Source organism: Sus scrofa, chromosome 2 (assembly GCF_000003025.6).
Source record: "Sus scrofa isolate TJ Tabasco breed Duroc chromosome 2, Sscrofa11.1, whole genome shotgun sequence".
Classification (NCBI taxonomy): domain Eukaryota; kingdom Metazoa; phylum Chordata; class Mammalia; order Artiodactyla; family Suidae; genus Sus; species Sus scrofa.
In genome coordinates, this window is record NC_010444.4 from 16,119,489 (window position 1) to 16,144,722 (window position 25,234).

Here is a 25,234-nt window from a genome sequence, read left to right on the forward strand (position 1 = left end):
GCATCCCCCTAAGACACCATTTGGTGCTTAGGTTTCCCTTCGTGTCCTCGGTACAGTGAGTACGGGACCTGCCTTGGCCATTTAGTTTAAAGCCAGTTAGAAAGCGGGAGAAAGGGATTTCGCATCGTGGCTCAGCAGTAATGAACCCGACTAGTATCCATGAGGACATGGGTTCAATTCCTGACCTCACCAAGTGGGTTAAGGATCTGGCTGTGAGCTGTGGTGTAGGCTGCAGACAGCATTGCTGTGGTTGTGGTGTAGGCCAGCAGCTACAGCTCCAATTTGACCCCTAGCCTGGGAACCTCCATATGCCGTGGGTACAGCCCCCCAAAAAGAAAGAAAGCCAGAGAGGGATATTTGCCCCTGCTCTCACAGAGGTATACAGGAAAACCAGCAACAAGGACTTCTTCAGTAACTTGAGTGCTCAACTCTGTCCTGGACACTGTGGGGCGTGCAGAATTATAGGTTCTGCAGAGACAAAACCAAAGGATGATGTGGGCAAGGAGTTATATGGTGAGGAACACTAGAATTATTTAGAAATTATTATAGCACATTCTGGACAAAGAGACACATCAGCTAGCTGTGAGACCTTGAGCAAGCCACATGCCTTTTCTCCACTCTCTTCTTTATAGTGGGAGGCAGAGCTATGCAACCTCTTAAAGTTACTTCCAGCACCAAGAGCACTGGAGTGGTTAGGACAAGTCCTTGTTGAAGAAGTGAGATTTGAACTACACATTAAAGGATAGAAGGGGAAGGGTACCCCAGTGCAGTCCCTGCTTTCATCTACATGCTCTCCTCAGCAGGAGGAAGATTTACTTGGTCTGACAGTGGGGACTGTGAATTGTTGAGTGTAATTCGATGTTTATTCTCAGTCCTTATCACAAAAACCCTCTGAGTTTGGTACTGGTATACCCAAACCACACAACTAACCAGTGCAGCCAGGTTTTGAACCCAAATGGGACCCTGACTTGCTCTGTTATTTTGGGAAAAGGGGTACGAGGAGGCCTTGTGGATGAGGTGATAGAAATTCAGCCCTGCCTGGCCTCACCTCTGTACTTTCTTGCCAAGGATGCATCTAGTTCCTACCTGTCAACACCTTCTGTCCCCACACCAACCCCTTAGCCCTTGCTTGATGGGTAGAGCCTTCCCAGTAGCACCTTCACAGGCCCCCTTGCATATCTTAACAAGGTTGTGGGGGTCAGTGGGGCCAAGCTCAGCAACCCAATTGGAGATGAGGAAAGAGCTTCAGAGCAGTTCTTTGGACTTCATGGACCAAGATGTCCATGGGGCCAGTTGGAGCAAAGACAGAGTAAAGTCTAAATCAAGTCCCCTGGTTTCTAAATCAGCTCTCAACAGTTACACTGTGGGGTCTGGGATTGGGGGAGACCAAAGGCCCTTACCCAATAGTAGGAATTTTGGAGAAACTGGAGCAAGCAGCTTTGCCGGACAGTTTCTGGAAGAACTCAAGGCAGTGGTTGGAGACTTCTAGTTTCTGTGGCCTCCAGTGGCCTTGTTTTCCCATCTGACAGTTTTAAGTATCTGGCTTCCTCACATCCTGCTTATGCGCGCGCGCTCTCTCTCTCTCTCTCTCTCTCACCCTCCTATGAGCACCACCCTCTCCCAGACCCTAGGAGGGATATGGAAAAGGGGAACCAGTGCAGACTGTCATTTGATTATCACATGAACCAACAGAGACTGTTCATCTGTGAAGTGGGAACAAGAGCAGTAGGGCTTCTTTCATCCTTGGTTATGAGAGTCTGTAAAGGATGATGGCTTCTCACTCTAGCCCAGACTGCTGACTCCAGCGACCCCCACCCCCCACCTTGGGAGCGCTGGGGACCCGACCTCCGCCTCCTTTCTGCACGAAGAACTCAGCACCAAGAGCCCCACCAGGTTCTCGTCCCTTCTTTCCTGCTCCAGAGGCCTCCTCCACTGCCAGGTCGCCTCTGCCTCCCACCCCACACACACCGCAGAACCCCCGCCCCCGCCCCCCGCGCCAAGCCCTGGGTGGGGGGGCAAGACTTGTTTTTCCAAGAGAAGGAACCATCTGTCTTAAGGTTAATCGGGTGCTTGGGCTCAGAGTTTAGAGGAACAAGTCTCGAGGCCCGGGCAGTGAGGGCGAGTCGGACCTTGGCTGGCCCGGGAAGGGCCGCTCAGGGAGGCAGAAACGCTGGAGCAGCGGAGCCGCCAAGGTCAGGGCCGAGGTGGAGCTCTCCGAGGTGCTGAAACCGCCCAGCTTTCGGTCCCGCGAGCGCCCCAGCGGGCCCTCCAGCTCCGCGCAGGCAGAGCCCCAGATTCCGAGGGTCCGGCCCTTGGGGTTCTGAACACCTCGAGACCTGCAGTTCGCACTCTGGGCTCCGCTCCGGGTGACCTTGGGTACTCAATTTTCCCTCACAGGCATCAATGAACTTGCCTCCCGGGCCGCGGATGGCTGACTGCAGGTCCATTCCCGGGGCTGGGGAGAGGGTGCGCCCTCCCTTCCCAGCCTGGAGCGCGAGAGCAGGGAACCGGGCGGCAGGAATGGGAGGCGGGGAGGGGTTGTGTACGATGAGCGGGCTCCTCTCTGGGGACCGTCGCTTGGCTTTTTTCTCCAGCTCCTCCCCAGGCCCCGACGGCGACCCTCTTCTCTGACTGCCGGGTTGCCAACAGGCAGACCCGAGGCTAGAAACCACTGGCCCTCGGCTCTCTGCCCCGACGGAACCGTGGCAGTAGAGCTGGTCCCACCTACCCGTACCTCCTGTTGGGGTCAAACACTCGCGACTCCGCGGTCCTGCTACGAGTGGGACCTTGTAAGGAGTGAGGTTCGGGCGGGGAGCGGGACCACCTCCAGGTCCCGGGCGCTTGGTCAGAGCGGAGGCGGGAGCGTAGCCAGACGGGGCTGCCAGCTCCCTTCCCAGCCCGCGAGGGGGCGCCTCGTCCCCATGACAACGCGGACACCCCACCCCACCCCCAGCCTCCTAGGAGGGCAGCGCCCCCCGCTAAGCAGAACTGGCGACCGTGGGCGGTGCCCCCACAGTGTCCAAGTGGGGAGCTGCCGGCCGGCTCCAGTGAGGGGCGCGCGTAGCTGGGGTCCCCGACGCCCCGGGTGGTGCCCCCCGCGCCTCCCCTTTGGGTGGCCGGCCCGGGGCGGGCGGCGCGGCCCCACCAGGATTGGCTGCTTCCCCGTGACATCACGCGGCTCGGGGAAAAGTGCGAGCGTGAGCGCGAGTCGGAGCCACAGCGCTGGGAGCTGCGGGCGGAGCAGGGGCCGCCCCTCTGCACCCCGTCCCCGCCCCCGGCCCGCGGCCCGGCCGCCCGCCCCGCCTGCTGGCCCGTGGGGCCACCCGCCGGTCCCGCCGTCTGTCAGGTGCGAGGGGAACGGGGCGGAGGTGTCTGGGTAAGTGACTCCGCGGCGGCGCGGGGGCGGGGGACTCGGTTGGGAGAGAAGGACGCGAGGCGCCTGGACCCCCTGAGGCTCGCCGAGGCGTGCCCGACCAGGACAGGGCCCCGGGCTTCTTCCGGGGCGAGCGCGGTGCTGGGAGCTGCAGAGGGCCCAGGGGTGAAGGGCCCTCTGGAAGAAAGGCCGGAGTCGCTCGGAGGCTTCTCCAGGTGCTCTTCTGGGAAGGAATGGACATTCAGTAGGTCGGAGGGAGGGGGTAGCGTGTGTGCCCGCCCACAGCCCCCCAGGAGCCTGGGGAAGCAAGCCGTCGGGGGCAGGACCCCGCACGTCAGCCCTCCACCGGCTGCCCTGCAAGGCGCTGGGCGCTGGAGCCCCAAGGAGCCTTTTTCCCGCCCGACTCCCCGCCCCCCCTCCCCCCGGGGGCTGCCTGCCCACTCCAGTCCAGGGAATCCTTCATCAGCGACCTTGAATCCCGACGGAAAACACCCCTGCCCGCTCCTGGAGCCCCTCCCCCCTCTAGGACTCCCCTCCTCGTTTCCCAGGCTCGGAGACCGGGAGATGCGGCGTCAAGCCTGGAGCCCCGTGGCGGAAGTGTCAGGCGTAGTGTCGGTGCCAAATCCCCTGCGTCCCTTCTCCCTCCCGTGAACTCCTGAGTCTCCTCTCCCGCCCCAGGAATAGATCCTGGCACCACAGCTTTCCCAGAGCCCTAGAGTGAGCGCCTAGGAATAAAGGACTCGCACCCCACCTCCACCCCCACTCCCACCCCACGGCGTCCAGGGACACACGCTCCCACCGCGTCCGGGAAAGGGGGGCTCCAGGACCCGGGAAAGCACGGCGCCCACGCCAGCAGGCTGCAGGAACTGCGCTCTAAGAGGTTGGGGGAAGGTGGGGCACTGGAGAGCCAGGGCCCCTTCGACAACCACGGAGACGTGGAGGAGCCTCCAGATGGGCCGGGTAATTAACTCCGAAATCGGCCCTCGAGGCCTGCCCAAACCCAGGGCTTGAGAAACCGGGTGCCCACTCTAGTGCTGGGGCCGGGCGGTGCCTCTCCCGCGGGGTTCAGGGTTAGGAGTGTGGGCTAGGGAAGAATCTTACACGCGCCTGACCCAAGTCCCGACTGGGCCTCCCTGTCATGGGAGTCCCGCACCCTCCTGCCGGCAGACCTGGCGCCCTTTGATGATAACTGCGCAGTGAGCACGCTAAGTTGAACCTGTAGGGCAAGGTTGAGCGACTCTAGCAGGGGCCCCGTCGACAGAAGTCAGTCAGTCGCAGTCTTAGACTCGGCACCAAAGCGCTGGGGACGCAGACACCACAGGGCGCTCAGTTAAGACGACGCCCCAAGGTCAGGGGGTCCGTCGCAGCCCAGACTGTAGTCTGGCCTTGCGGTCCTGCCGGCGGCCTTTCCCCTTACAGGAGCGCGGCGCGATCCATGTTCTTGGTCCGATCCAGGTTCTTGGTCCGACCTTCCCGCTCAGACGGCTGAGGTCTGGGCTGAGCCTCCCAGCAAGGGTGTTTAGAATGTGGCGGGTCACCCACTGTGGGCGCTGCATTTGTTCGCGTACCCAAGCTCATAGATACAGCTCACGCCCGAACCGTGTGCATCCACCCGGCCACAGCATTCCGGGCACACACACACACACGCATGCACACGCACGTGTCCATACGGCGCGAGCATGCTCACACGCACACGGGCGCACTGGTATCCAGGCGTGGCCGAGCGCACACACGCACATGCAGACAGCTACTAGCTTCTACTCGCGCTCCCCAGTAATCACACACAAACAGAACTCGCACCCGCCTTCCCGCCCACACGTTCCTCGCCGCCGCGTGCGGGGTGGGACCGGGCGCCCTTAACTTTCCCACCATTGAACCCTACGCGGAGCCAAAGGCGGCTGCTCCCGGGTGGGGCCTGGCGAGGCGGCCCCACGTCCTTCCCCTGGGAGGCCCGGCCTGGGACCTCCTCTGCGTTCCCAGTCGCGTTGGAGTTGGGGGCGGTGGCGAATAGCAGCCGCCCGCTCTAGGTCCGGAGCGGGCACCCAGGGACCGACATTGCCATCTAGCGGTGTGCAGGGCCCTGGGCGGCGGCTGCTCGCCTGCCCAGGTTACAGGCGGGCCTGGATCCCAGAGAAACGGGACCAGAGAGGGCTTCGGTGAGAACGTCTGCGGGTGACCCCCGGGGGTCTAGAGAGACATTTGGGGGAGGGGGAGCAAGGAGAGTGTTTGTCTCGCCCAGTCTGCAGCTGGCAGCTTTTCCCCAAGTTGGCCCAGGGTGGGACTCTACCCTCAGCCACCTGAAACAAGTTATCCCCATGGAGACAAAAGGTCTCCTCTTCTGGGAGAGCTAAGTGGGGAAGCTGGCAGGAGATAGAAAGGGTCCCTATCCAGGCCTCCCCCCATCCAGTACTAGGTGTGGTTTTGAGTAGGGAAAGCAGAGGCAGGAAATCAGCTCTGGCAGCAGGAGCACCTTGGGGTTAAGAAGGTGGCTCCTGGGTTCTAATCCTGCCCCCGCCCCTACCTCCACACTGGGGGACTTTAGGCAAGTTAATTAACATTAACCTCATCTGTAAGAAGGTACTTATCTTGACAAGATGAGGATACTTATAGCACCTGCCTTTTCAGGCGGCTGTAAGGATTAAACCCGATAATCTATATAAAAAGCTCAGAGGGATTTCTGACTCATAGTTAACACTCAATAAACAGGAGCTATTATGTCTTTCCTATTTGGTACCACCAGCCCTGTTCTGATGTCACTGGCCTGTGTCCTGACCCTGGGAGACAAAGGGGAGGGTTCCCCTGGGGCTGGCTCACAGATCACTCCGGCCCACGCTGCGCCTGCCTGGGGACAACAGCCGCCCCACGCTGGGTGCGTCTGCCCTCCGCCTCAGAGGGTGGTGCCTGAGGTTCCACTTTGGCGTCTCTCAGCGCTGAAAAGGGCTGTCAGAGACCCCCGGGAGAAGGCGGTATCTGGCCTTTGCCCTTGACTCCTCTGTGACCTTGGGGGTGGCACCACCCGTCTCTGAGCCTCTCCAATGAACCAAGGATTTGGGCATGCGAATTGGAACTACGAGGCCATCGGGATGCTGGGTCTGCATCTGCGACGGTGGCTTAGGGGGGTTGAGGCCAGGCTTGGGGAGGCGGGGGTCTCCCTGGCACCTGGCTCTCGTCTCCAGTCCACATTCATGTTCATACTTGAGATGGAGTGGAGTTGCTGGCCTCCGAGAGGGAGGCTGTCCCAGGACAGGAGTCCTCGCTAATTTGCAAATGGGAAAGAGGTGTAGGATGGTGAGGTGGCTCGAGCAAGGCCGCACAGCTAGACCCCACGGGTCTTGGAGCCTGGGCGCACCCAGGGGTTGAGGGCACAGGCTCCTTCCTCCATATCCCGCTGCCTCTCCCTGTGTCTACAGACGCACAGACCTGTGTATATAGACAGTGAGCTGCGGGGCTGGCAGGGCGGTGATGGGGCCGTGCGCGTGTGTAATGGTGTGTGTGTTGGCGGGTGTGAAGGAGGCTGGGCTGAGCGGCTGCCCTGGCATGGCGCGCTGGGCGTGGGCCTCCCTCACATGCAGGGGAGAGGAAGAGCGGGAGGAGACCGGAGGAGCACGAGGGAGGGGCCTGGTGCTCGGGGGACCCCAGTGGGGCTCACCAACTGGGGGGCCTGGACACAGGGGCCCCTCAGAGGCTGCCCACAGGCTCCCCTGCTGCAGCCCCTCTCTCCCCTCTGGAACACTCGCTCACCCTTTGGGTCCCCATTTGGGGCTTGGGGTGGGTGCTGGCCCCCTGGGAAGCCCTGTGTGACCTTCCCCAGCTGAGATGCCCTTTAGACTTCTGATTCCTCCCAGGTCTTCCTGACAGATCCCAGCAGCCACGTGCCCTGGGGACAGGAGAGGGTCCTGGGAGGGGATATTCCACAGCAGCACTACCTCCCTAAGCCTCTCTGCTCAGCACCTTCCTCCTCCTCCTCTCTGGAGTCCCAGCTCCATGTCACCTCTTCTGGTCCTCTGGGGAGCCTCCCCCCAGGTGGGATCACTGGCTCCTATGGCTCTTTGGGCCTCTGCCAGAACCCTTAGCTCTGGGACAGCAACCTGATGTCAAGGAGCTGTGGAACCTCCGTCAGGTTATTTAGCATTTCTGTGCCTCAGTTTCCCCATCTGTAGGTAGTAAAACATAACAGTACCTACCTCATAGGTTTGTTGTAAGGATTACATGCATTAATATTTATAAAAAGTGTGGGAGTTTCCCTGTGGTGCAACGGGTTAAGGACCTGGTGTTGTCACTGCAGCAGCTCAGGTGGCTGCTGTGGCATGGGTTCGATCCCTGGCTTGGGAGCGGCCACCTGCTGTAGGCGTGGCCAAAAAATGGAAAAAAAATAATTAAAAATTAAAAAAATAAAAATTGTGGAAAGTGCCCGGCACTTAGACAATAAATGCGAGCTGCTAGTGTACACTCTGGCCTTTGTCCCCACGCCTTCCGTAGGGATTGGAGGGCAGGTCCCTAGTAATGTTTGGTTAAGAAATGACCCAGTGGGTGAATGAAGGTACACCTCGGGCAGAGCCTCAGGCTCAAGTCTGGGACCACTCGTGCCTTCCCCCTCCCCCTGGCTTCCCCGGGCGCCACCCAGCGGGGCCTTCCGTCCCTGCCTCACAGAGACAGGCCTCCGAACTTTTGCTCTTGCCATTGCCCTTGACTAGGCCGCTCTCTGCAGCTCCTCGCCCAGCTGCCGCCTCCTCCTCATCCCGATCCTGATCCTCCAACAGGCCTTCACTGATCACCCAGCAGGGAGCCGTCCCTGTCTGTCCTCTGACTCACTCACCGTCACCTGCCTTGTTTTTCTTTCTAGCACTTTTGTGTTGCTCATGCGTTTGTAGGTCTTCCCGAGAGGACGGTGAGCGTGGGGCCTGCGTGTGTCCCCCTCACCTCTAACCCCAGCACCTACAGCGGGGCCACGCCGAGCAGGCGCTCCGTAAACGGTGGCTGCACCAACACAGGAGGCAGGGTCACACCAGAGCGCTTGCAGGTTCTGCTCCGGCAGGCACCCTGACTCCAGTTCACCCCACCTTGCCCCTCCCGTCTGTCCGTCCGCTTCCACGGTTCACCCCCTTGCTCTCTCCTTCCTCCCCCAGACACCGTCTGCTGCCCACGGCCACGGCCCGAAATGGCCAACGTCACACCCGTCAACGGCAGCGCGGGCAACCAGTCTGTGCGCCTGGTCACGGCGACCCACAACCGCTACGAGACGGTGGAGATGGTGTTCATCGCCACGGTGACGGGCTCCCTGAGCCTGGTGACTGTCGTGGGCAACATCCTGGTGATGCTGTCCATCAAAGTCAACAGGCAGCTGCAGACGGTCAACAACTACTTCCTCTTCAGCCTGGCGTGCGCCGACCTCATCATCGGCGCTTTCTCCATGAACCTCTACACCGTGTACATCATCAAGGGCTACTGGCCTCTGGGCGCCGTGGTCTGTGACCTCTGGCTGGCCCTGGACTACGTGGTGAGCAACGCCTCCGTCATGAACCTGCTCATCATCAGCTTTGACCGCTACTTCTGCGTCACCAAGCCGCTCACCTACCCGGCCCGCCGCACCACCAAGATGGCCGGCCTCATGATCGCCGCCGCCTGGGTCCTGTCCTTCGTGCTCTGGGCCCCGGCCATCTTGTTCTGGCAGTTTGTGGTGGGCAAGCGGACGGTGCCGGACAACCAGTGCTTCATCCAGTTCCTGTCCAACCCGGCGGTGACCTTCGGCACGGCCATCGCCGCCTTCTACCTGCCCGTGGTCATCATGACGGTGCTCTACGTCCACATCTCCCTGGCCAGTCGCAGCCGCGTCCACAAGCACCGGCCCGAAGGCCCGAAGGAGAAGAAGGCCAAGCCCCTGGCCTTCCTCAAGAGCCCCCTGATGAAGCAGAGCGTCAAGAAGCCACCCCCGGGAGAGGCCGCCGCCCGGGGGGAGCTGCGCAACGGGAAGCTGGAGGAGGCCCCCCCGCCGGTCCTGCCGCCCCCGCCGCGCCCCGTGGCCGACAAGGACACCTCCAATGAGTCCAGCTCGGGCAGTGCCACCCAGAACACCAAGGAGCGCCCACCCACGGAGCTGTCGACCACAGAGGCCACCACGCCGGCGGCGCCGGCGCCTCCCCTACAGCCACGGACCCTCAATCCGGCCTCCAAGTGGTCCAAGATCCAGATCGTGACGAAGCAGACGGGCAATGAGTGTGTGACGGCCATCGAGATTGTGCCTGCCACGCCGGCTGGCATGCGTCCGGCGGCCAATGTGGCCCGCAAGTTTGCCAGCATCGCCCGCAACCAGGTGCGCAAAAAGCGGCAGATGGCAGCCCGGGAGCGCAAGGTGACTCGGACCATCTTTGCCATCCTGCTGGCCTTCATCCTCACCTGGACGCCCTACAACGTCATGGTCCTGGTGAACACCTTCTGCCAGAGCTGCATCCCTGACACCGTGTGGTCCATTGGCTACTGGCTCTGCTACGTCAACAGCACCATCAACCCGGCCTGCTACGCCCTCTGCAACGCCACCTTTAAAAAGACCTTTAGGCACCTGCTGCTGTGCCAGTATCGGAACATTGGCACTGCCAGGTAGGCAGGCAGGGGTGCCACAGGAGGCGCTGGTGTGTGCGCGGGGGACCGCATGGCTCGGCTGCTGTGGGGGAGAGTTTGGGAGGCACTTTCGAGGGTTCGTGCTCACTGGCCGCCGAAGAGAACTGAGGTCCCCAAGACCTGTGAGGCTGAGGAAGACGCTCTGGCCGGATCCAGAGACCAGATCTCTGCTCAGGCCGAGGAGAGTCCGCCCCAGGAAGTGACTGAACCGGACCGTCTGACCCATCTCTGTGGCCCTGCCTCAGGCAGCTGAGGGGCACTGGCCGACGTGGGCACTGGCCCCACTGTGACCAGCCAGGGTGGTGAGAGAATGGACATCTGGAGCAGAGCAGAGCCCGGCTCCCCTTGGGAAGAGCATAGGGGCCAGTGCCTGGGAAAGGAGGCTCAGGAAGGAGATGGAAGTGGAGGGTCCCCCACTCAGCTGGAATCGGTGCTTTCTGCCCCCCTTGCACCCCGCATGTAGGCTCAGCCCCCTCCTCCCAGATCCCACCCCAGGGGCAGAAATCCCCCCTCCCCGCAGCTAGCTACTCAGCCAGGCTCTGGTTGGGTGGGAGGGTGGGTGGGCTGGAGGCCAGGCAGAAGGGGCTTCGAACACAGCCCCCTCCCAGCACTGCCCTGGTCACCTTCAGGATGGGCCAGCGGGGGAGGTCAGGGGTTCACTCAGGAACCGAGGTCTGGCCACCCAGAGCCCCAGGCCGGGCGGAGTGGTCCTTGTTATTCTGAAGAATTGGCCCCCCTCCCCAAGGAGACAGCTGGTCCCAGGTCACACAGAGCAGAGCGAAGGTGGGACTGTGGCGAGTGGTGTTGCCCAGCTGGCCTCTGCAGAGTGTGAGGGACACCTGGGTCACCAGGAAGAAGATGGGGGTGGACATGCCCCCCCCTCCCCAGCAGGCTTCAGCGACTGCGGGTGTGAGGCCCTTGGGGAAGACAAGCAATCCCCATGTCTACTCTCCCAGTGGACAGAAATTTCCAATCCAACAGTGGGCTGGACCAAAAGACCTTTACGTGGGTGAGGCGGAGATGGGGAGTCCGTTCCACTGAGTGTCCCGGATTCCCTCCCCCAGCCCTGGTTGTGGCCCCTGGAGAGAGAGGACTGAAAGGCTCAGGGGACTTGGTGGAAGCACCCTTCCAGGGGTCAGTAGGGGGCCTTGGAAGAAATTTTCCTAACTGTCCTTTCTCCATGAACTCTGGGGAAGCATCACCGCCAAGCCCTCAACCTCCCAAAAGCCACCATTCCCTCCAGTCCTCTTTCTTCCACTCTCCCACCTCCAACAAATGACCATAGCAAACTCTCTGGGAAGGGGCTTTTATATATTAAAAGAAAAGCTTTTATTGGGAAAAAAAATGATAGTTTATTTTGTTTCTTAGTAATGGCATCATTGAGGGGAAGGAGCACAGCGGGCCCAGGGGGGAATCAAATCCCTTTAGGGGAGGAGGCTCAAGCTGCCCAGAATCCCTTGTCCCTCCCCACTCCGGGCACTTGCGGGTGGGGGTGGGAGCATGAAAGGGAGGAAGCGGGGCATGATTGATAAAGCTAACGAGTAGGCAAAAGGCACTGGTGGGTTATTTCTTGGGCCTGTGGAAGGAGGGCGTGGGCCAGGCCCCCGAGTAAAGCCAGGGGCTCCTTGGCATCCAGGCCTGGCTGCTAATCTTTTCCCTTCCCTTTCTTGGCTGTAAAACAAGAAAAAACACAACAAGACAAAAAAACAAAAAGCAAACAAAAAAACACCGCATTAGTGGGGTTTGGGCGACCCAGTGGAGAGGCCCCCCCCACCTCCACCCCTGACACACACAGATCTGAGAGAAGAAAATTCTGCCCCCTGGTGGTTCTCTATCAGCTGGTCTGGAAACTGGCAAGATAGGGCAGCCATTATGATGCTGGACAGTCCTCAGTCCCCCAACTTTGACTTTCACTTGGGATCAGAAAAACTTAAAAGTTCCCGGTCCCTGTCCTGGTCCTAGCAGCCCTGGACAATAGCCTTGCCCCCTCACCTGAGAAGTGGGCAGATCCACCTCTACCCTGTTGGCCTCCAGGGCTGCTGTGAGTCAGAAATGAAGCTAAGGGAGGGAGGAAATATGGACTGTGAAGTCCTTCCAACATAGCAACTGCCCCCTCCTGCTGGAGACACGGCAAAGCTAAGCCCTTCCAGGTCCACTTCCCTGAATCCGAGGCCAAACGCTCCAACAGAACAGCTCTGTCCTTCCTGGAGCCAAGACTTCAATCTCCTGAGCACCTTCTGCAAGGCCCTCAGGACCACTTATCTGCGGTCTCTGTCTACAGGGAGCCCCAGGGCAAACACATCAAGACGTCGCTGGTCAGAATGCAGAACGTCAGGCTTCATCATTCCCTTTACAGGTGGGGCAACTCCCTGCGACGACTGCACCCCCTTCACTAACCTTTGGCCTTGGCTTTGGTCTTGGGGGTGCAGGGCTTGGTCACACGGATGGTCTCCTGGCACTGAGCATTGTACCGAGCCTTCTTCAGGGTGCCTTGGCGGGCTTTGGTGCCTGTGCCCCCATCACATGCCCCCCAGCTCTCAAACTTGTACTTGCAGTCAGCTGGCGGGAGAGTGCGGGGGGCGGGGGTCAGAGCTGGGCCGCCAGCCGCCCTCGCCACCGGTTTGCCCAGGCAACCCCCACCCCTGCCTACCCTCCGCCTGCGCCCCACCTCACCTCCAAACTCCTTCTTCCAGTTACAGGGCACTCGGCACCGGACGCGCTGCGTCTGGGCCCCGCAGGTGCCCTCGCGGAAACCCACTCCGCAGTCCTTGCTGCTGGGGGTGCAGGGCCCCCAGGTCCACTCGGCACACTCGCTCCCCGGGCCGCCCTTCTTCACTTTGTCTACAACGCACGGGGAACAGAACTCAGGACCCGGGCCAGGAGAGACTCTCGCAGAGACCCCCTCCTGGGGTCGCGGCCGCACCTCGACCCTCCTTCAATCCCTCAACCCCTGTATCACCTTTCTTTTTGGCCACCGCGTCGGTGAGCGCTAGCAGGGCGAAGAGGGCGAGGAGGAGGAAGCCTCGGCGCTGCATCCTGGGGGGAGAGCACGGGTCAGGGTCCCCGTCCGGGGCTGCAGGCGTGGACCTCCCACCTCCTTTCCCCAGTTTCCAGGCCCAAGGGGTCGGGCTGGTACGGCGGCGGCGGCGGACTCAGGGGCGCTGGCCCCTAGCCGCCCGCCGGGGCGCACGGAGGGAGGCGTCTCCCCCGGGGGCCGTCTGCAGCCCGGGACGCAGCTCAGACCCCCACCCCGCGTCCAGCCCTCAGGTCGGCTGCGGCCGAGGGGCCGAGGCCGCCGTGCGCCCTCCGGGGCCCCGCGCACTCACTCGCTCTCTGCCGGCGCTGCTTCGCTCCCTCCCGCGCCGGGCCCGTCCCGCTCCGGCCGCCGCGGCCCCTTTTGTCTCCAGAACCGGTCTGAGCCGGTCACATGGGCCCCCGCCCCCTCCCCCCCCCACCGAGGAAGGTCCCGCCCCCTCCCCTCAAACCCGCGCCGCCCCCGACCCCGCGGTCCCCGCCTTCGCTCCCGCCCCGCGCCCCCAGCCTCTACCCCAGCTTCCCGCCAGTCGGCCCCACACCCTCCATCCCCAGACGCCCAGCTCTCCCGGCCCCGGGCTTCCGTCCGGTCCTGGCACGCCCTGTCCCTGGCCCCCAACCACGGGCTCCGTGGGTCCTGGGCTCCTGCTTGCCGTCCCCTCTCCCCGCTGGCCGCCAGCTTCCCTCCACGGCCACGAAGCCTTAGGTGGCCACCTGGAGGGAGCACGGAGCCCCGGGTGTGTCACAGGTCTCGGCGCGGGGCCCGCTGGGAGCCTGTGTGCGGCTCCGGCCCCCGAGGCCCGGGTGCAGCATTTAACCCCGTCGAGGCCCTGCTCCATCTCCCAGGGCCCCTTAGACGCTGGGGAAGAAGTGCCAGCCCGCGCCTCGAATGCTTCACTAAGGGTGCGGGGAGATGCTCTGCTCGATGTCGGGGGCGCTGGGCCCGGGAACCCCGGGGAAGCGCACGGGTCGCGGGTGCCGAGGCCCTCCGCCTTTCTCCAAGCGCAGGTTGGAGGGGTCGGGGGCTGGGGAGTTGAGGGAGGAGGAGCGCGCAGACCTGGATTTGGAGCTGACAAGAGCCGTCTGAGAAAAGTTCCAGACCCGGCCCGGCAGCAGCTGCAAATGCCCAGCCCTTCTGACCCAGGGGCCTCGGGGACCACCTCATCCGATCCCCTAAACAGCGAACGCAGCTTAGGTCGGGGGGTTGGGGGGGGCTTGCCCAAGGCCACTGGGCCGAGGGGCCCCAGAAGCCAGGCCTCGCCCCGCTCTACCTCTTTCACTTTCATTGTTACCGTCCCAGCGGGAAGCGGGAAGCAGGAGGAAATCGGCTCCTCCCCCAGCCGCGACGAGCGCGGCAGCCAGGCCGAGGTCAGGTCCCGGGCAGCCCCTAGGACCCCACACCAAAGGGGCACCGGGACCCCCTGAAGCGAGTCTGGGTCTGGGTCTGCGGTGTTCGGGTCCCCAGCCTGAGGGGAACCCGGCACACCCCCCTGCTTCTGGAGGAAGATCTCCCCCGCAAAAAAAAAGAAAAGCAGAAAGGAAAAAAAATCCATTTTACTGAGTCACACCCAGCTGTAAACATGTCACCGTGAGAGCCCCACCCCACCCCCGGGCCACACAGTCGGAGGTGAAATGACCGGGTAGAGAGGAGGGTCACGGGGTAGGTGCTAAGCAGGGCAGGCAGCCGCAGGCAGATGCAGCAGGCTCCTTGTTTCCAGGAGGAGGCCGGCGGGAGGGTTGGGATCAGGGCAGGAGACCAGGCCCAAGCTCCCAGGAGCCTGAGTGGGGGTCCCAGAGGCCTGGGAATCTTCAGAAGCCTTTTCCTGAAGGCCCCCTGATAGGGCCTCGAGCCCCTCTGCCCTCTTTCTCCCCCTAAACGCCAGGGCAGCCCCTGCAGTGAGGGTGAGGGCTGCCCCCGTCCCCCCAAAGGCCTGCCCAGCCCAGCCCAGCCCAGTCTCCTGTTTCCCCGTTGAACCTCTGAGTTATGCTGGAGCCTCAGCGCAATGGGTGAGACCGCCCCCCCACCCCAGCTTCTCAGAGTCCAGCCCTGATCTGGGCAGCTCCTCAGGGGGGCAGCACGGGGCTCGGCCCTGGGGCCTGGGTCCCTCGGGCCTGGGTCCCTCTGCGACTTCCGACTGGAATGTGGCAGTGAGGTGGGTGAGGAGGGGCTCATCCTTCTGCCGCCCGACCCAGTCCTTGTCCCTGCTGCTGCTCTGGCCTTGGCCTCACAGCTACACAGCCGTCTCCTGGTCCTCCCTCTGGATCATCTGGTAGTGCTGCCGGTTCTCCAAGTATGCGGCCAGTTCCGTGTCCTGAGCCTTCTCAGCCCGCTGCCGGGGCGTGTCACCCTGGAGGAGGGGGATGCTGCCATCAGCTCAGGGACCTGTCTCCCCTCCCAGCTTAGAAGGCAGGGGCTCCCTATTCCTGGGGCTCGGCGGAGGCCCCACCTCGCTGGCTCAGGGTCTCAGGGTCTGGACCGTGAGGCTGTAGGACAGCTCTGCATCTTCAGAGGCAGCTCTCCCCCAGGCCCCCTCGCTAGCACGGAGCTGGGGAAAGGGCGGCTTGGTGCTCGGTGGATTCCCTGCCCCCCTGCTGGTCTGCTCACCTGCTGGTCTGTCTTCATGAGAGAGGCCCCAGCCTCCACGATGTAGTGGCAGATGGTGCGCTGGCCCAGGGCCGCGGCCTGGTGCAGACAGGTCTCTCCACTGGGGGAAGAGAACAGGCTGTAAACCCCATCCACTGTTGCGGGCCCTCCTGCCCCTGAGGGCCATCAGAAAAGGCAGGAATTTCAGGGTCCTGTGGTGGGGGGCGGGGGGCAGAGGACGGAAATGGCCGGGAAGGGTTTATGGGCTCTGACAGAACCACGTAGGAGGGGCCGATGAAGGTGGTTTCCAAGGTAACCAGGGTTCTGCCCTGCCCGAATACTCACTTTTCCTCCACAGCATCAAGGATCTCTGCGGGGGCTGCAGAGGAGGGAGGGGGAGGTCAGAGAGGCGGGGTGGCCTCTCCCTCCCCCCTGGGGCCCCAGTGGCACCGCTCACCATGGTCCAGCAGGTAGCGAACCACCTCCTTGCTGCCCGTGCTGACAGCATGGTGCAGAAGCGTGCGGCTCCGCTCGTCACGGTGCAGGAGGTCACCCCCGGCTCGGTGCAGCTCCTGGAGCTGGGGGCAGGAGGCAGGGCAGGGCTGGGGCTCCTCTGGGCCACCCTCCTTCCAGCCACAGAAGCACTTCCCAACTCACACGGACCCCAGGGTCCCTAGAGTCTGGGGGTCCTTCTGGAGTGCAGGGGAGAGGCCTCGGGCTTCTCTCATCCCAGGTGCCCCTGGACTCCCCAGAAACAATGACGATCAAGCCCTGGGGCTTTCAGTTCCTCTAAGACTCCCTTCTTTCTGAGCACCGGGGACAGCGGACTGAGCCAGGAAGCCCCTACGAGGGACACCAATTGTGGGTCAAACAGGGACGGGGCGGGCAGGTGGAGTGCAATCACATGGAGACCCTGCAGCGGGCCAGGCAATGACAGATGACTGCACCTGAACAGATCCGTTCTCGGCCCAAGCTAGAGGCCCCGCTCCCCGAGGGGAAGAAGCCAGAGCCTGGCACTGGTACCTTACAGAAATCATTCCTCCTGGCGGCCTCGATCAACTCTTCACCTGCATGGAACACCTGCCCGTTACACTCTGGGGCTGGAGGCCCAGGCATGTGCTGGTGTGTGGACACACACGTGACACACCACTGTGCAGAGCAGTGGGCCCGTTGGGGCACGTGTGCGGAGGGCTGTGGGCTCGTGGAGAAGGTGACCACAGCTATGTTCCTGTGAGGCTGCGTATGGGCTCCACCCCGCCCCACCGAGCCTCAGTCCCCCAACCAGGGAGGAGGCAGGGGCCCTGCAGGGAGAGGCCTCACCTGTAGGGGGTGCAGCATCCCCTGGCCGTGACCTGCAGATAGAGCAGGATGAGATGTGACAGGGCTGCGGATGGCGGGCCCAGCTCGTCGCCCTCCCCAGCCCCGACCTGGGTGCCTCCTGTAAGTTCCACAGTTTATTGAGTGCTTCCCACATGTCAAGTGCTGCTCTGGGCACGGGTGATACGGCAGTGAACACGACAGGTGGAGACCTTGCTCTCAGGGAGCTTACGTTCCAGTCAGGGAGACGAACAAGTAAACAAAGACATAAGGTGTTTTGAGAGCAGAAAGTACTACGAAGAACACAAGACAGGGTAGGGACACTGAACAGCAACTGCAGACGGGGTTCCTGGAAGGCTCCTCTGAGGAGGAAACACCGGAGCTGAGACATGAAGGGGGACAGCTCTGTGACGATGGGAGAGGCGTGTCTGAGGCGGCGAGGTCAAGGCCAGAGGCGGGCAGACCTGAGGCCTCAGGGAACCGAGAGGCGAGCGAGGTGGGACCGTGGTGATGGAGGGGAGCCGGCGCTAGCAGGGTCAGGGACCACCAGGCTCAGGCGGTGTAAGAGGAAGTGACCTGCAGTGACCGGGTACAGGGGAGGGCACACGACCACAGGGTGCAGGGAGAGAAGGTTCCAGGCTGGGGAGAGAGAGCAGGAGGCCAGAGGCACGGCGGTGTGGACAGGTGGCGTGCTCAGAAGTGGGTGGGAAGGGGACAGAACCTGTGAAGGGTCAGACAGAAGGGTGGGCGGGGAGCAGCCAGGAAGGGAGCGCAGGTCTCTGTGGCTCAGCAGGCCGGACGGGCTGAGGGCTTGCTGGCGGGGCTTGGCCCGGCTCCGTTTGCTGCCCACGAGTGAGTCGGGTGGGGACCCGCGGGCACGGGCTTACAGGGGGATTCGGGGCCGGGCAGGAGACGGCTGGGGACTCACCGGGGCGTGGGTGAGCAGGGCGAGGTGGGGAGAGGGGAGGTGGGGGTTGGGAGGTCAGGCCGGGCAGACGCCCCCAGCAGCTCAGGGTCCAGGATATAAATCTCGTCCTGTGCGATCTCGGTCACATAGTTGAGGTGTTCCTGTGGGCGGGGAGGTCAGAGCCGAGGGTCAGGGCAGGGCAGGGCAGCCGGGGGTGGGTGGGGAGGGTCAAGGCCAGCACACGGGCGAAGCCTCTGCTGTGAGCAGGAACACGGACAGGAGGCCACCAGGCCGGGGGTCCTGCCAGTCCACTGTCCCCTCAGCTCGCCCCTCTCCTCCTCTCCCGCCACCCAAGCCCAGCCCTTTCCCACTGCTGAGCCTGCTGAGCCTTCACCCCGGTGACCTGGCCAGAAGTGCCTTTTCTTCCTTCTCTTCTGTGTCTTGCGGGAAGATACCTGTGTTTCGAGGCCCCCACCCCAACCCAGTGAACCTTTTCTGGGTACACCAGCTCCCTTTTTTTTTTTTTCTGGCTGCACCCACGGTAATACAAAAATTCCTGGGCCAGGGATTGAGCCCGTGCCATAGCAGCAACCCAAGCCACTGCAGTGACACCATCAGATCCTTAACCCGCTGCGCCACAGAACTCCGCCAGCTCCCTCTTCTTGTGCCCCTTCTCTCCACCCCCCGCCCCATCCAGGGACACGGACCAGCGAGTACACACTACGGACTGTGAGGCCTCGCTGCACCCGGCTGTGGAGGGGGGCCGGCAGAAGAGGTGCCCCCCCACCTCCCGGGACCCGGAACCAGCAGCAGATGGAGCAGGATGTGGGTGCTCACCTGGGCCCTGTCGATTCTGTAGAAGCGGCTGGCAGTGGTGGCTGTGGGAAGAGAGGTGCTGAGCAATGGGGCCCCTGTCCAGGGCCAGGTCTTCTGCTGTCCCACCCAGAGCCCCCTAGGAAGGGGGCGGGACGTGGCCCAGGACCACCAAGAGCTGGCCCTTCTGGGCTACTCACCATCCAGGAAGCACCACTTGGGAGACAGTTTCTGGCACGTTGGAGACTTGGCTCCAGCACCTTCGGGCTCCTGTGGAGAGAAGCAAAGGCTGGGGCTGGGGGGGTGACCAGAGCCCGGGCAGGTGGGGACAGCCGAGGCAGGTCCCGAACCCGCTCCTCACCTGCCGGAGCCTCTCGATGTGGGCTCGGCACAGCTCCAGGTCACTGTCTCCTGGGACCACCACGGTGCCCAGTGGCACGGCTGGGGGACAGAGTAGCCATCAGCACCCCACAGCCCTGCCCTCAGGGGCCTGGGGCTCCTTAGTGTCCCCGCCCTGCTTGCCACTCACAGGCCTCTTTGAGCTGCTCCTTGTCGTAGTGCAGGGCCTCGTAGTCGAGCATGCTGACCCTGCTCACCCGGATCCGCAGCTGCTCCGGCACCGGCTGCTGGCTGCGGGCGGGTGACAGACGGCACTCGGTGAGGGCCCTGCCCGGGCTGCTGGTCCCCGCCAGGGGCTGAACCATGTGCCCCCTCCCTGCTGCCCCAAGGGACCGTGAGCCTCCCTTCTAGATGGAGAAACCAAGGCTGGGGAGCAGCAGGGCCTGTCGAGCCCTGGGTGTGCAGAGGCTGGGGTGGGGGCACATACTCGCTGTGCAGGGGGGCAGCACTCCGCCGCTTGGCCTTCTGCACCATCGTGGCCTGGTTGCGGAGGGCAATGCGGATGCGTGAGGCCGCAAGCTTGCAGGGCTCGCCGTCCACTTGCACTGGGATGGCCTTGGACGTGGTGAGTAGCACCTCCCGGCACTGTGTCAGTCTCTCACCATGCCCACCCACCTGCAGCGCTGCCTGTGGGCACAGGAGGCTCAGGTCAGGGGCCAGCGGGGGAGTGGAGGGACCCCAAGCTCTGCCCTTCCCAGGGATGCTCTGGCTAGAGAACAAACTGAGAGTGACCCCCCCAACAGAGAGCAGGGGGAGGCTGAGACCCCAGCCAGAGGAAGGAGGTGAGGATGAGCTCTCCCATCCTGGCCAATGAAAGGAAGTTCGGTGACCCCCTTCCGTCTCGGGGCCAGGCTCCTGGGCACTGTGGGGACAGGGCCAAGGGCAAAGCAGGGCCGGGGCACTAGGCGGGCCCTGTGCTGGCCCACTCACCAGGGATGTCATGGTAAAGCCAATGACCTCGAGGTAGCCATCATCGTGCCGCTGGGGCTCAAAGTCGTGGTGCTCCCCAGGGTGGCCCCAGGGCATGGTGCCCGCGCAGTACCTAGAGGGCAGGGCACCCACGGGCTTCAGGGGACAGGCTTGCAGGGCAGAGATGGCAGGGCCCAGGTTGAGCCCTCCCCGCCTCACCTGGGGATGTTCAGGAAAACAATGCACTGGGGTTTCAGGTCCTGAATCTTGGGGGTCAGGTCAGTCCCGTCACACTAGAGGCAGGAAGGGCGCCGGGCAGTGTTGAGGGCGTCCGTTCCAAGGTGGCCTCCCTCCCGCTGGGCCCGCCCACGCAGCCTGCCACCCAGTGGCCCACTCACCACCACGCGGATGTGCTTGGCCAAGTCCTTGGAGCTGCCCATCAGGAAGTCGGAGAAGGCTGTCTGTGGGGGACAGAGGGCGTCACCACCTGGTGACAGGGAGCGTCCTTCACCACTGCCTGGCAGGGGCCCTGTGCCCTGGGAGACACAGGCAGGTGTGGGAGTGGGGGCTTGGCTGGCAGATCCCAGACTCACCCCAGCGTAGAACATCTTATTCCGAAAGCGGCTGTTGAATTTCTCTGGGTTGGCCTCTGGGGGGGGTGACAAGAAATAGGCGACAGTCAGTCGTTCTGAGCCTGCCGGGGCTTCCCAGGCTGGGGAGGGAGGGCTGAGGATGCATGTCTTTTACGGACGAGATAAAGTCGGGTTCTCTTGGGGACCCTCCTGTGACCCTCTCTCCCCGGCCTCCCAAGGCCTCCTCAGCAAAAGGCTGCCAACCTCGAGACTCGTGAAACTCCAGGGTGACGTGGGCATCAAAGCCCAGGCTGAAGTAGTTGTTGAAGACATCCAGGGGCAGCTGGGGAAAGGCCGAGGGAGCGACATGAGGGCTGCCCAGTCCCTCCCAGAGGCAACCCTTTCCCACATGGTTACACCCCCAAGAAATCGCCTCCCCCTCCCCAGCTTTGCCACGGCCTCAGGCCCTGCCCTCGCAGCTTCTGGGCGGCTCTGCTAAGGGCCCCCCACAAGCACACCCTGTGTCCTGCTGGCCGTCTCGCCAGCTTTGCTTCCCCCACCACCCTCCTCCCTGACGGGCCATATTCTGTGGGGGCTCCATGGAGCCAAGACCTGGTTCTGCTCACTGCTCAGAACGGCCCAGCAGCAGCGGGTACTCAGTAACCATGTGCCAGAGGCTGGATGACAACTCTTGTGAGGTGGGGTGCTTGTCCTCATCCCCAGATCCCAGACACCCCGGCCCCGCCTTTGACCCACCCTGTCAGTGGCGCCCTCATCACGCTCTTCAGGCCCTGCCTCAGGGTTGGGCTCAGCCCGGAGGTCCCAGCGGTCCAGCTGCACCACGTTGCCCTCCTCTACGTGGGAGAGGATCTTGGACACCGGCTCATCCGTGTAGCCCTGAGGGGACGAGGCAGGAATGAGCCCCTCTGGGGCTGGGACTCCCCCGCCGCCCGCCCACCCCAGCTCCCGGCCCGGGGGGCTCACCCCGCCCCAGTTGAGGGTGCGGGCCAAGTCATTGCCAGTGCCCAGGGGAAGGATGGCGACAGGTGGTGGCGGTTTTAAGCGCAGTTGGTCCAGGGTGGAGAGGATCCAGCCAACCTGGAGGGGGCGGGCCAGAGGAAGTCAGATCAGAGCTGCGAGGCCAGGCCAGGCAGGGGCCGGGGCTGGGGAGGGGCAGGAGCACTCACCGTGCCGTCGCCCCCGCACGCCAGGATCCGCAGGTTGTGCACCCGGCGGTACATCTCCAGCCTGGGGTCAGGAGACAGGGACGAGTCAGGGTCCGTTTGCTGCACCCGCACAGCAGGCAAGGCCTCACCGCCATCCCCCGCAGCTCTCTGGCAGGTACTCACGCCTCCTTGGGCCCTCCCTGGCTCAGGTCAAAGACTTGCCGGGGGTTGAGATACCAGAGGAAGGACTGGATGATCTTGGCGCCCTGTGGGAGGCCAGGAGGTGACAGGGGACAGGGAGGAGGAGTCAGGGGTGGCGGGTGGAGGTGTGGAGAAGCACGTGGCTGTGGAAACCAGGCCCAGGAAGGGGTGAAGGGTGGAGACGGAATTAGGTTTTCTCTGAAGGCCCCCGGGAAGGACGGATGGGGGGGCTGTGCCTACCTGGTTGCCTCCACTCTTGGGGTTCACAAATACCAGCAGGGGCTTCATGAGGGGCGACGGGGTGGGCCTGATGATGAAGGGTCTCCAGCGGCCCTCCTGAGACACAGAGAGCACATATGGCTTGTTCCTGGAGGTGGGTTCCCCATTCTCAGCAGGGCCCCTTGCGTACTGCCTCCAGATCAGACCTCACGGAGGGCCTGGCTGTGGGGCAGCCACTTGGATCTGACCCCCACCCTCTTCACGGCCCCAGAGCCCAAACCGACCCGCCAGTGGCTGGGCTGCTGCATCAGCCCAGACGGCTCAGCACTCCAAGAGGTGGGCCCCTCTCTCCCATTCCCCTCCAGCTGCCCCCAGGCCCCAGGCCTAACCTCGGGCCCTTTCTTGCTAGATTTCCTCTTGAAGGATGCCCTCTTTTTCTTCTTGCTTGCCTTGAGGGTATTCTGCAAGGGAAGCAGGTTTGTTGGTGACAAGGCGGGTGGCCCTGGGTAGGTGGCAGAGCCCACGTGTGGCGGGGGTGGGGTCAAGGGCACAGGCAGGCTCACCTGGGGCCTGCGGGCACGGAGGATCCAGGTGGGGGGGATGACCACGGCGGCATGCACCCCCAGGGAGCAGGGCTCCTCGATCTGCTGCAGCATGAAGCAGGACACCTTGCTGTGGTACTAGAAGGGAGGTGGGGGGGCGCTGCTGAGCCGGGCCCAGCTGAGACGTGGGGCCCCCCACCCAGCACAGCCCAGGGACACCTGCAGGGTGGGCCAGCGGCACTCACTGCTTGCTTGCACCAGGAGCAGCTGATGGCCACGATCTCCTTGCTGTGGAAGGTGAACTTCTGCTGGAAGCCCTAGGGTGGACAGGGTGGTGAGAGGCTGGTACCCTTGCTGGTACCAACCTCTCTCCACCCAGGGCAATGAGCACGTTTATTTATTTATTATTATTATTGTTGCTTTTTAGGGCCGCACCCGCGGCATATGGAGGTTCCCTGGCTAGGAATCGAATCGGAGCTACAGCTGCCGACCTACACCACAGCCACAGCAATGCCAGATCCGAGCCGCATCTGTGACCTACACCACAGCTCACGGCAACACTGGATCCTTAACCCACCGAGTGAGGCCAGGGATCAAACCTGCATCCTCATGGATACTAGCTGGGTTCGTAACCTGCTAAGCCACAACGGGAACCCCCAGAGCACATGTTTTAAAAAACAAAAAAACTGTGAAATGAGTCCCTAGAGCAGGAAGGCTGAGCCAGGCATCCAGGACGCTCTGAAGTTAGTCACAGTGTTGGGTGGCACTGTGATCTGCTGCCTGACTGATGCCTCCTTCCCGACCCAGGCCTGCCGGGCCCCTGGTGCGCTTTTAAAGTTCTTTATGGTACCGATCACATTCAGTTCCTTGTTCCTTCCACACATGTTTACTGTGGGCCTACTATGTGCCCGATACTGCTGGACACCGAGAGTGAACGGAGGAAGCAGGGAGAAGGCCGCTGAGACTGCACTTACTCAGGTAACAGACAAGACGCAAACGACGAATAGGTCACCAAAACCAAGGCCGCTGCAGATTGTGCTCAGGGACCCCCTTGCAGCCTGTCGGCGAGCCACACCCTCCTCCAGTGGACAGGGACCCCCCCCCAACCTGCTTGGTGCGTGGCCCCCAGCAGGCCCTCGACATGCATCTGCTGAGTTAATGAATGAAGAGGTCTGTCGGCCCTTCCAAGGGCTCACACACGACTGCAGAGCGGTGCAGACACACTGCTCTCCGCCCCTGCTCTCCCGCTCAGCCCAGAGACCTGGGCGTTCTGGAACCAACTGGGCTTTGCAGCCAGGCCGACAGTGAGCTCTGCACTCTGGGAATGCAGTCCGGGATGGACAGGCCACATGATGCGTGGGAGCCACAGGGCCCGGGGCGAGTGGGTGGGGCCTCACCTTCCCACAGTGCCGACACTTGCCATCCTGGCGTCGCCTGTGTACCCAGTGGTGCCGCACGAAGGTTGGCTGGCGGGAAAGAGACACACCGCTGGAGTGAGTGAGGGGGAAAGGTTGCCTGTGTGTAAGCAAGATGCGGCTGAAACCTTCTTTCCGTGGCCCTGAGGTGGGGGCTTGGGCTCAGAGGCAGGACAGCGAGGCCTAGGACGCACGAGGGTGGGTGGTGCCCCACCCTCTCTGCAGGCAGGGCCAGCTAGCCAGGACGTCCCCTTTGAGACCCTCAGAGCCTCGGCCCTGTACTGTCCTGAGCCCCAGAGCAGCCTAGAAGGAGCTGAACCCTGGTTGGCACTCTGGTGACAGTGCAGGAAACCCGGGGCCCCAACTACCCCAGGCACTTACCTCACGGACGTTCCTGGAGCCTGACTCACGAAAGGATGGCTTACAGCGGAAATTTATCTGTGAAACATGCAATGATCACCAAATGTCAGAACCTCTCTTTGAGGGGTCTGGCACATGGCCACCTCCTCCAGGAAAAGGTCACACAGTGTCATCCCTGTGAGGCAGGGAGAGCCCCCCCCATCATCCTGGGAACCCTAAGAATGTGAGACGCCTCTTCTCAGAGGCCTTCTGCACCTCTACTCCCCTCCGCTAGCCAGAATCCTTCCTTCCTCTGCTCACTCTCCTGCGATGAGGACTGCAGGCTCCGTATCCACCTCCCCCACTACAAGGGCACCAAGGTTGAGCCTCCTCTGCTTTTCCTCACCCTCCGGCACTTTCAACTTAGACACACGCAGGCAACCGGGTCCTTGCCAGCCTTGCCTGCCGACTGGTCCCTGGAGATTGTCAGCTCATTTGTGGAATCCTGGTTTAATTTTCACCTTAGGAGGTGGCAATGGGTCTGTAGTGCCTGGGGCTACATTTGTTTTTCTTTTCCTAACTGGCCCTGCTTCAGCCTTAGCAAAATTGTAGGGAAACCTCACTTTACCAGTCAGGAGACGGGGGAGTCCATGTTAGCCTTGTTTGCGCCATTCTCAGTCCTACAGATTCTGCTCATGTTGCCCAGGGAGCCCCGATGGGCCATGGCAAGTCCTCTCACCTTCTGCCTAGACCCGCCCACCCAGCATTCTTGCCACCTCCCTTCCTAGAAGCATGTGGCCCAGGTGTACCCCCAGTTGCAGACACACCAA

The 25,234-nt window shown here is 62.5% G+C and overlaps 3 protein-coding genes across 20 annotated transcripts in view; 1 reads left to right on the forward strand and 2 right to left on the reverse strand.

Moving 5' to 3' along the window:
- Nucleotides 306-11,592, forward strand: CHRM4 (cholinergic receptor muscarinic 4). Its single transcript, XM_003122828.5, has 2 exons — nt 306-3,376; nt 8,500-11,592. Exon 2 carries the CDS (start codon nt 8,532-8,534, stop codon nt 9,969-9,971), a length of 1,440 nt encoding a protein of 479 aa, XP_003122876.1. The 5' UTR covers nt 306-3,376; nt 8,500-8,531; the 3' UTR covers nt 9,972-11,592.
- Nucleotides 11,299-14,303, reverse strand: MDK (midkine (neurite growth-promoting factor 2)). 4 transcript variants are annotated; one of them, XM_005660939.3, is made up of 6 exons: nt 14,079-14,290; nt 12,948-13,024; nt 12,662-12,829; nt 12,386-12,547; nt 11,981-12,046; nt 11,299-11,659 (listed from the first exon to the last, which is right to left on the reverse strand). In XM_005660939.3, exons 2-6 carry the CDS (start codon nt 13,021-13,023, stop codon nt 11,634-11,636), a joined length of 498 nt encoding a protein of 165 aa, XP_005660996.1. In that variant the 5' UTR covers nt 13,024; nt 14,079-14,290; the 3' UTR covers nt 11,299-11,633.
- The window catches only part of DGKZ (diacylglycerol kinase zeta), a 41,998-nt gene continuing 31,321 nt past the window's right edge, over nt 14,558-25,234 (reverse strand). For 12 of the 15 annotated variants that reach the window (XM_021085253.1, XM_021085254.1, XM_021085256.1 and 9 more), the window contains 27 exons: nt 24,447-24,503; nt 24,048-24,116; nt 22,896-22,967; nt 22,672-22,788; nt 22,498-22,569; nt 22,130-22,225; nt 21,872-21,954; nt 21,710-21,770; nt 21,507-21,620; nt 21,279-21,419; nt 20,787-20,865; nt 20,544-20,599; nt 20,349-20,411; nt 20,170-20,243; nt 19,972-20,083; nt 19,469-19,668; nt 19,172-19,272; nt 19,004-19,083; nt 18,843-18,912; nt 18,667-18,707; nt 17,851-17,990; nt 16,926-16,957; nt 16,629-16,672; nt 16,063-16,183; nt 15,951-15,984; nt 15,627-15,726; nt 14,558-15,369 (listed from right to left, as the gene is read on the reverse strand). In XM_021085253.1, coding sequence (XP_020940912.1) covers nt 15,253-15,369; nt 15,627-15,726; nt 15,951-15,984; nt 16,063-16,183; nt 16,629-16,672; nt 16,926-16,957; nt 17,851-17,990; nt 18,667-18,707; nt 18,843-18,912; nt 19,004-19,083; nt 19,172-19,272; nt 19,469-19,668; nt 19,972-20,083; nt 20,170-20,243; nt 20,349-20,411; nt 20,544-20,599; nt 20,787-20,865; nt 21,279-21,419; nt 21,507-21,620; nt 21,710-21,770; nt 21,872-21,954; nt 22,130-22,225; nt 22,498-22,569; nt 22,672-22,788; nt 22,896-22,967; nt 24,048-24,116; nt 24,447-24,503 — 2,346 coding nt within the window. In that variant the 3' untranslated portion in view covers nt 14,558-15,252. Of the gene's footprint in view, nt 15,370-15,626; nt 15,727-15,950; nt 15,985-16,062; nt 16,449-16,628; nt 16,673-16,925; nt 16,958-17,850; nt 17,991-18,666; nt 18,708-18,842; nt 18,913-19,003; nt 19,084-19,171; nt 19,273-19,468; nt 19,669-19,971; nt 20,084-20,169; nt 20,244-20,348; nt 20,412-20,543; nt 20,600-20,786; nt 20,866-21,278; nt 21,420-21,506; nt 21,621-21,709; nt 21,771-21,871; nt 21,955-22,129; nt 22,226-22,497; nt 22,570-22,671; nt 22,789-22,895; nt 22,968-24,047; nt 24,117-24,446; nt 24,504-25,234 lie in introns of all 15 variants that reach the window. The other 3 variants (XR_002342044.1, XR_002342043.1, XR_002342042.1) reach the window with 1 other exon arrangement.